The sequence below is a fragment of the Pangasianodon hypophthalmus genome, chromosome 16 (assembly GCF_027358585.1).
Source record: "Pangasianodon hypophthalmus isolate fPanHyp1 chromosome 16, fPanHyp1.pri, whole genome shotgun sequence".
NCBI lineage: Eukaryota > Metazoa > Chordata > Actinopteri > Siluriformes > Pangasiidae > Pangasianodon > Pangasianodon hypophthalmus.
The window spans coordinates 6,803,830-6,813,519 of NC_069725.1; the positions used below are offsets into that span (position 1 = coordinate 6,803,830).

Consider the following 9,690-nt stretch of genomic DNA (forward strand, 5'->3'; position numbering starts at 1 on the left):
GGAAGCATGCGCGCGCGCCGTGACGCAGCTCGCGCTTTCTGGCGTCTTCTGCGGCGCGTTCAGGAAGCATGCGCGCGCACGGAGCTTGCTACGTCGCCATAGTAACACTGCCGCTTCTCTTCAGTGATGGCGGAAGAGTTGTGTGAGGTCTCGGGTCAGTTTGCAGCGTCAGCGAGCCCCATCAGGTTAATACGTCCTTTAACAGGAGAGCTGATTAGCCTCCTGGCGAGAGCTAGGGTTGTCTCGATACCACACTTCTGACCTTTATAATACCGAATACAACAATACTATCACCCAGTACCAATGATACCAATACCAAAACGATACTATGGTAAAATAAATACATATCTAAAAGTTTTATTCACCTTCCATCTCACATTACACTGTGCTTAAACAAAGACAAACTGTTTTGCTTTGTTTTTATTGTTGTGGTACGTTGTTGTGGTGCATGGGCTCCTCAGTTTGATCCTGAGCTCAGTATTCTGTCTGTGTGGATTTCCTGGGCATGTTCTCCCCGTGTGTGTGTGTGTGTGTGTGTGTGTGTGTGCACGTGGGTTTCCTCTGGGTTCACTGGTTTCCTCCCACCTCCAAAAAACAGGCTGGTAGGTGTATTGGCTACACTAATACTGCTTTCATGGTGCCACAATTGTAAATGGCAATTTGCAATCTGTAATGATGCCATTTCCCACCTTGGGACATTCAACATGCTAAAAGGAAGAGAAAAAAAAAACCTGGATGCCGCCATGAACATGTCTCTTTTGTTTGCTATGTCAGAGCATGTAAAGCTCATAAAAAGCTACTTTAACTGCACTTTTACAGTTACAGGCCTGAGTGGCTATTGGTACTGCTCACTATGGTGAACTTCAAACATTCATGCAACATTTTGGCCTGAAATCGCAGCACAGCAACAATAGCGGACAATGTGAAGTAGCCTTAGCAACAAGCTATTATTTTATTAGAGATAACTCTAACATTGATGATTACCTTCTCAAAAAGCGATTGCCTTCTCAAGAAGGGATGTAACCAAGTACTGTGTCTGTACATTAATTGATCTAAGGCCAATACTGCTATAAACTAATTTAAAAGTAGAGAAAGGCACTTAACACTGTTCACAGTTAACATCACTCCATAAAAGGGGATGAAACTGGTAGTTGGGAAGGCTATCCCGAGTTGATGTGTTGCACTTTCAAGCTGAGGACGTGTTTTCTGTGGCTTTTACTGTTTTCTGTGGCTTTTAAGTTGCAACCTCACCTCAAATGCTGCATAATTTACCTTAGGTGTCAATGTGTGTGTGCATGGTGATGGACTGGCATCCCATCCAGGGTGTATTCACACCCAGTGTCTGACCAGTTACTGAAGATAAATGAATGACTGGATGCATGACTCTGACAGGAGTTCTGGCTGCAAGGCAAATCACAGTTATTGTGCACATTCTAATACCTTTTTGTTTCTAGGTTTACACAGGGGCTTATATGGTGGACACTCCACATGATGTAAGATTAACAGTAAATGGATTTAAAAATCCATTTAATCCACTAATCCAAAATCCACTACCAAAAATGGCTTGGTAGTTAGCATATTTGCCTTGCACCTCTGGGGTTGGGGGTTCAAATCTCAGAAGCTGTGTTCTCCCTGTGCTTTGGGGGTTTCCTCCCCACCCCAAAGACATGCATTGTAGGCTGATTGGCATCTCTAAATTGTCTGCGGTGTGTCAGTATGTGTGTGATTATGCCCGGTGTTGGGTTGGCACCCCATCCAGGGTGTCCCCTGCCTTGTTCCCTGGGATAGGCTCCAGGTTCCCCTACGATCCTACATAAGTGGTACAGAAAATGGATGGATGGACTTTTATTTAACATTTAACAGTCTCCAGTGTCAGCACTGTCAGTAGCAGTCAGTGAGTTTTCTGACATGGGATAGTCTTCAGAACAGAAGGCTTTGCACTTTTCCAGTTTCTCAGTAACATGACAAGCTTTGTGTGTGTGTGTGTGTGTGTGTGTGTGTGTGTGTGTTTCACTTAACTTCAAGACAGAGAAAAAAGCAAGGCTGGCGAGGAAACATCTGCTCATAGCTACTATAATGTAACTGATAACAGGAACTTATTTATTTTACAGACTTTCCACAATATAACTCTAAAAGGATAAAAACTACAGCACTGTTGGCAAAGTGCTGTGGTACAGGAAGAATAAAATACCCTAGGATGTGCTGTTATAGGAACAGAAACAACTTCAGGGAGGCCCCATGGTGTTTTATTCCTTACACAGTTTACTTCTTACAGTGAGTAATGTGAAAGAATGGACACTTGAAAAGACCAGAGTTAGTCAAGGTCTCTCATTATGTATGATATATGACTATGTTGCCTAACCTGACAACGTGATAACAAATCTGACCCAAATCAATTTAATCAGAAGGCATGGACAGGAGTCAGCATTTAAAAATAGATCTGAATGAATGAATTTTTTTGAAGTGATGTACTTTAGTTAGTAATAAATTCAGTGCTAGCTGAGCCACAAATGCAGGTCATATTCAAAGCAAAGAAAGCCTTCATGAGTTAGACATGTTAAAGCCTGAAGCTGGTATCTTCATTTTTCATTTAGTAAACACGGTTAGACGACTCGAACATGTAGCCAACGCGAAATCTTAAACTAATCCGACACACTTATTGAAAAACTGCCATTCAAAATGGCGCCGTGCAGTGGCCAGACTCCTGCTGGACTTTAATCCGCCACGATCCGAGTGACGAACTTCCGGCTTCCCTTATCACAGGGACTGGAAACTAGATCAAGCAGAGATGACACCCACTTCACGTTACCGGTTACTTCTGGTAAATGGAACAAAATAAATCAACTCAGCCATGGTTTCATGTATGCTCGGTGTGCAGGGATGGCACGCGGTAGGAACCGGAGAGGGAAGTGAACACCAAAACACAGCGCTCGTGCGTTAATGTGGACTGTAGACGCTACACGGCTTGACGTGTGCTTTAACCAAAATGCATCGGTTATACGGTCATGATCCGGTGTAACTCCTGTGTCAGAAAGGTGAACCCAATGCAGCGCTTGTCTTTATGCTTCCATCGGACCTTAACCGCTTTCAGGGTGCTGTAGATTACCAACCATATACCGAGCTCTTCCGGCTGCACGCGAGGTGAGCTTAAAGACAATGCATGCCTTCTTCTTCTTCTTCTTCTTCTTTAAAGCTTTTATTCAAAATAATGACATGAAAAACGGAAAGTTGCAACACGTCTCTTTTGTCTTTGATCCTGCACAGCTGATGTGTCAGTAAAAGTAATCTTGTTTATATGTTTTCTGTAACAGGGTGATATCTAAACCTGCCGTTAAGGGCGAATTTATGGGATCACAAGGTAAAAGATTTTTTTCTCCCTAATTATTATTATTATTGTTATTATTACCATGTTATTATTATTATTATTATTATTATTATTATTATTATTATTATTATTATTAAACAATTTATTGAAATAATAATAATTGATTAATAATAAATTTATTTACTTATTTATTATTAATAATAATCAGCAGCAGCATCATAACAACAATAATCATATTATTATCATCATCATTATTATTATTATTATTATTATTAATCATAACAACAACAACAATAATAATAATAATAATAATAATAATAATAAAGGCTGCTGTGTGATGCGGGCTGTTTGCAGTTGGCTGAGTGGAGGAGGAGGCGGAGACAGGAGCGCGAGCTCTTTGTTTATCCGGTGTTTTTGTGCCTTTCGGAAACAGCTGATTCGGTTCAGCGCCGCGCCGCGCGCGCCTGTTGATATTTGACGTCTGTTGATGCTATGAACTCTCTCATCAGCCCACACACACACACACACACACATATACACACACACACACACATATACACACCTAAAGCAGAGTTGAGAAGTCTAGAATATTCCGTGAAGAGATTAGGTGTGCTGATAGCCTACAACACCGGAAAGAACGACTCGTTAACTGTGGCGTGTTACTCGATAAGAAAGGTAACGGCGCGCGCTACTCTTCTGATTTTTTTCGAGTGCAGTTCAGAGTATGCACGTATGTGTTTTTCTCTAGCTTTGCACGATCTGCATTGTGTAAAAGTAAGCATGCAACTTGTGTAAATGTGAATATGTCTTAGTTCACATTAGTTTACATTTAGGCCCGATTTTCTGCTGATGCAATTCGTGCATGTACTGTAGTTCCGTGAAACGTCTCGAGCTCTGATTAAAACCTGAAAATAATGTCACCTTCATAGAGCAAGCATCCTTGTTTTCATGTTCAGTTCATGTGCTTTCCAGTTTCTCGTAACATGACAAGCTGTGTGTGTGTGTGTGTGTGTTTATTTATTAACTTGAAGAGCGAGAGAGAAAAAAAGAGAAGTTGGTGAGGGGATGACTAATGCAAGTGAAACCAGGAACTAACTTGTCTCGCGGACGTTCCACAACATTAAATGTATCTCTAAACGGATAAAATATACGATTTGTCGTGATTTAAAATAATAATAATAATAATAATAATAATAATAATAATAATAATAATAATTTATTTGATAAGCTACCCTTGCATGTTACTTGTATGTATTTTCTCGAGTGCAGTTCAGAGTAGATTACATATGCATGTATGTTTTGGTCCAACTACAGCTAGGAGGATTTAAAAGTAGGCTACCAAGTTGTATGAATATAAATCTAGTTCATATTAGTTTACATTTAGGCTGAATTTTTGCTGATGCTATTCGTGCATGTAGTGCTGAGGAATGTCTGCCAAAAACCTGGAAATAACGTTACATTGATAGAATAAGCATGTGCTACCTTGTTTCCTTAGTAGTAGTACATATAATGTGAAGAGATTTGATGGAGCCATGCTGCATCTGTATTGGTAATATAAACACAATGAGGACTGGTTTTGGTGTCCTCTCACCTCTCACCTTCTCCTCTCACCTTCTTGATTTCTGTGCCTAGTTTCCTCTGATGAGATGAGTGTGCGTGCAGGCCAGGGCAGTGATGAGGTACTGGTGTCTCAGGCTGTGTGGGATTACCTGGCAGCAGCCGGGAGGCCGTGGCTGCTTGACTTTGAGGATAAACAGGGACTGAGCGCTGGAATTGTGCGCCGTGGAGAGCGCGGAGGCTGCTGTGCTGTAAGACTCTCACCGGTGGAGGGCAGGACCAGGTTGATGGAAGGCCCAGTCTCACCTGCTACACGCAAAGCCTTTATAGACCTGTGCCGCTGTGCCCGCAAGGAGATGACCAAACAGGAAGCTGCTCCAAAGAGAAAGCGCTCTCTGTTACCCTGTATTGGGGTGGTGGAAACAGATGCTGAGGGCAGTTTGCTTCCTCCCCCTCCTCCACAGCCACGTCGATCCCAGAGGCAGCAGCAAAGGTGCAGGAAAAGCACTGAGATGGACTCCTGTGTTGTTCTGCCCATGCTGCACGAAGCCACAGCAAAGACGGATTGTGATTCGGGAGCAGGCCGGTCGAGCGAAGATGACAGTGCCATCTGCTCCATCTGCATGGGAGAGATGGTGGAGAAGACGACTTTGGAGAAGTGCGGCCATTCGTTCTGTCGCTCCTGCCTGGAACAGGCATTCCAGGTGAAGAAGGCTTGTCCTGTGTGCAGGCTCGTTTATGGCCAGCTTATTGGGAATCAGCCAGCAAATGGTAGCATGATGGTGGAAAGAGACCCAGATCTGGAGTTGCCTGGGCATCAGGGCTATGGCTGCATATGCATTATCTATAGCTTCCCTCCAGGATTCCAATCAGTAAGTATATCGACTTAACTGTGATTTCCTGTCTTATTTTGCAGCTCGACTGAATTAAATAGCAATCATCACCATGCAGTTTTCATTTTGGGTTGTGTGTATTGTTTTATTTTTCCAGCAAGAGCACCCGAACCCTGGGGTGCGGTATCCAGGCACAGACCGCGTGGCTTACCTACCGGACAGCCCAGAGGGTAACCGTGTGTTGCGACTGCTGCGGCGGGCTTTTGAACAACGGCTCATTTTCACTATAGGAACCTCTATGACCACAGGCATGCATAATGTCATCACATGGAACGATATCCACCACAAGACCTCTATATGGGGTGGACCACGATGGTATGCCATCTTATACAAATGTATTGTTGATTAAAACAGATTTGCTGTGGTAATCTCTGTTTAATTGTCATGTGGGAGCGCCACAGAGTTATTGTTCTCCTTCAAGCATGATGAGGCTCATGAGGAGTACATTACTTGATTAGAAGCAGGGGCAGGCTTAATGCACATTAGTTCTGACCGGGACTGTCTTTATCCTCCCGGTTTAGGAGTATAATGGATAGTAGTAGACTATAAACATGCTAGGACAAAACCAAGATAAAATGAACATGGATAATTATTTTTTTGGCCTTCCGTGGTCAGCCCATACAAGCGTATGCTATATACGGACAGCTAATCACTATCGTAATACTGTAGGACTGTGGTGTAGTTACTAATTGTGTAAGCAGTGGCAGGGAATTTAGACAAGATTCATTTCCACGATTACAGCCTAAGAAAATGTTTGAGAGATTTGAATCCAGTAAGAACCAACTCACCAAAGATGTCCATTGCTGGCCTGAGCAGCCTGACCAAAAAAGGCATTGTCTTTGGTCTACTTTTGGGGTTGGACTTGGTCTGTCTTGATTTGGCCTTTAAACATACATCCTTTTTGGTTTATATTATGTTTGTCTTCCCCATGTTTCCCAAAATATGTAATAAAAACTTTCTCTTTGGCCAAAATCTAGATGGCCAAATAGAGATTGTTTTAAGATTGTTAGAGAGTGTTTTAAATATCTTCATAGTCAGTGGGAATGGCTTTATAACTGATGACAGCTTGATTCAGGGTGCCAAGATCTACGGTTTAGCCATAGCATTTATGATTCTTGACCTCTTGCTATGCCAAAATGGGAACCACCTGAAAGCTATGCTTTTCTGACTGAACGGTCAGTGAAGGGGAAAGGAAACGGGGCATGAAGGAAACAGGGCATGCATTTGCTTCTGGTAGCAGTTGCATTTGCTATGATAAAAAATGGAGTAACCACCACACTGAACTTTTGCCTCAGTCTTTTCTTATGGTGCATGCTGCACAGCTAAAAAAAAGTCATCTCGTCCACCTACATACGCTAGGGTTTTTGTGTTTTTTCTTTCTGCCTGCTAGGATTTTCTTGCTAGCAGTGATGGCACCTCTGTTGATCTGATTTTGTGTGACCAGTAATTATTTTGCTTGGTCGATTCTGGTGTAGTTTGTCTCTTTTTCAGGATATGATGCTATATCATGATACAGTTGTGTGTACATGTCTTTGAAAGAAGGCGTTTTATAAAGAGGTATGGAGGGCAAGATTATATATCTGTTCTTTCTTTTACAGCTTTGGTTACCCAGATCCTACATACCTCGTGCGGGTGACGGAGGAGTTGCGGGAAAAAGGAATAACGGCTGACTGATCCTTTGGTACTCAGCACTTTGGGACAACTAGCGACCTGGCAAGTGGACCAGATTGACCACAGACTATCCAGTGATTCACTGTGTTAATGTAAATCACAGCTATTCTACAGTACCGGTTTGGTCAGGCGGCTTTTACAAACACCGAGATTGTGTTGATTTGTTTCATTTTGTTTGAACAAAAAGTGATTGCTTTCTTGCAATAAGTGACACGTTATAATTGAGTGCAGTGCATTCCACACTTTTATTGTTTTCAGAGACGGCACTTTGAAAAGTTAAGGGCGAAATCAAAAGCCCTGTGGTTTGCTGAACTTTGAGATGAAGTGGTGAATAACTTCTTTCTGCTGTTGTAGTAGGGAAGTAAACTGTTTTCATGTTCTAGACAAATGGCTTTCTCCTGTCTTCTCTCTGTTTCTTCCATCCAGAGGGTTTTCTTTGACTTGTTCTTTGAATGTTTTGCCACTGTCTGGACCAAGAAAGCAAACCAGAGCTATACTGATACTGGGCCATTTTTTTGTTAGTTTTTCATAAGCAGCACTACAAGGCACTTTGCAGTTATGTATGTATGTTAATTGTTATATTTCGGAGCTGATTTCTGGTCTGTTTCCAGATACGCAGCATTTTGCGGATGTAGAGACCAGTTTAGCGGCTACAAGCTGATGTCAGATCCTATACTCTTTTTTTTTTTTTTTTTGGCTTCCTCTTTATTTCATCCAGAAAGATCTTATTTTTCAAGATATAGAAAAAAACCTTTCTCTTGATTTTTTTTTTACTAATAATTATTAATTCATCTGTACTTTGTGTTTTGGTAAATGTTTGGAAAACCCCAGTCAAAAATTGCTCCTGTGATTAGATCAGCTTTAAAAAAAAATGTTTGGAAGGTTTCTTTTGCATGTCTGTTATTGACTTGAATGTGCAAGCTTCTATAAGATGTCATTAAAAAAAGACCTGTAGACTATCCCAAATCAAATGAAAGGCACAATCGGATTCTTCCACTATGGAAGAATCACACTTAAGCCTCAAATCCAGCAAACGGAAATCACTGGATTTATTTCATGTCAGTAGGCTTTCTTAATTTATACTGTTACAGTTCTGGTGTGATTCTACAGCCATGTGATTAGTTAAAGTTTATCCCAGCAGTATAATGGAAAAGAAATATGCAGTAGTGTTTATTTTCTCATTCAGTCTGTTATTGTACTGTTAACTAAAGATCGCAGCATGTTCTGACGAGTGATAAAGATTTCTCTGTAGTGAGTGGTCACCGGTTATAGCCAGAAACATGAAGCATGGCAGTATGTCGAGAACATTATAGTACCTATGCGATTTGGTTAATTATTACAGACTTGAACTCTTTTCTGCTATATACAAAATGTGAGGATTATGCCTGTTTGGCTCTAAAATGGTTTATTAACTATATTATCATGAAATGGAAAAAAGAAACACTGAATATGTCTAAAGCTGTCTAAAATGTTTCTTTTTGTTTTATCTCCCTCCTCATTTTGTGTTAAGGGACCAACACGAAGATCCTTTTGGATGATATAGTGACACCAATCATGCAAAATTCTATGCAGTTCATGTTAGATGAGGAAGAAATAAGCCTCTTAAAGATAATTGATTGTTATTCAGAGTTCATGATTTGCCTTTATGACTGTGTTGATTTGTACACAACAGACCTGTCTGCTACAATACGTGCTTTATGTTTTCATACTTGAATAAAGAGTTCTGTTCAGTTGCTATGCAGCCTGAGAGTTTTTATTATTCGCTTAAGAAGTCTTTGCACAAACACTGTTTTGTAAATTTTGACAGGAAGTGAAAGCTATCACTGCATAATTGGTTGATCTGCAGATCTGCTCTCTCTTGTGAAGTCACTAAGACATCATTAGTTAAACCAGACAGTTAAAGAATATTAAAGAATAGTGCATAATTTAGGGATATTTTATTATAAATATGGATAATATTCACAACAGGAAGCGATTCACATGCAATCATCAGGGCAGACTGCACTGATGAAATAAAGAGCAGTTTCTGCAGAAGACTGAATTCTGTGGAACATTCATACTATCCTGTATACTTATGCTGACCTTGAGGCATAGGCTAACATTTGACATCCATTTATGTACTAAGAGCATATAGAATATTGAATAGAATAGAATATTGTTTGACGTGAATTTGCTGTGATGTTTGTGTGAGAAATTTCAGTAGAACCCTCAAGACACTCTTTGGTGGTTATGTTCTTTAGTGCT

General features: G+C 40.9%; 1 protein-coding gene across 2 annotated transcripts; it reads left to right on the forward strand.

Annotated features, from left to right (window-relative positions):
- Positions 1–2,302: 2,302 nt before the first annotated feature.
- dtx3 (deltex E3 ubiquitin ligase 3) lies at positions 2,303–9,181 on the forward strand. Of its 2 annotated transcripts, XM_026921327.3 has the most exons (5): positions 2,303–3,141; positions 3,312–3,358; positions 4,958–5,754; positions 5,873–6,090; positions 7,374–9,181. In XM_026921327.3, the coding sequence occupies exons 1-5, from the start codon at positions 3,062–3,064 to the stop codon at positions 7,447–7,449; spliced, it is 1,218 nt and encodes a 405-aa protein (XP_026777128.1). In that variant the 5' UTR covers positions 2,303–3,061; the 3' UTR covers positions 7,450–9,181. The 2 variants fall into 2 exon arrangements, with proteins under 2 accessions (XP_026777128.1, XP_026777129.1); XM_026921328.3 differs by lacking the exons at positions 2,303–3,141; positions 3,312–3,358 and adding an exon at positions 3,664–4,000.
- Positions 9,182–9,690: the final 509 nt, after the last annotated feature.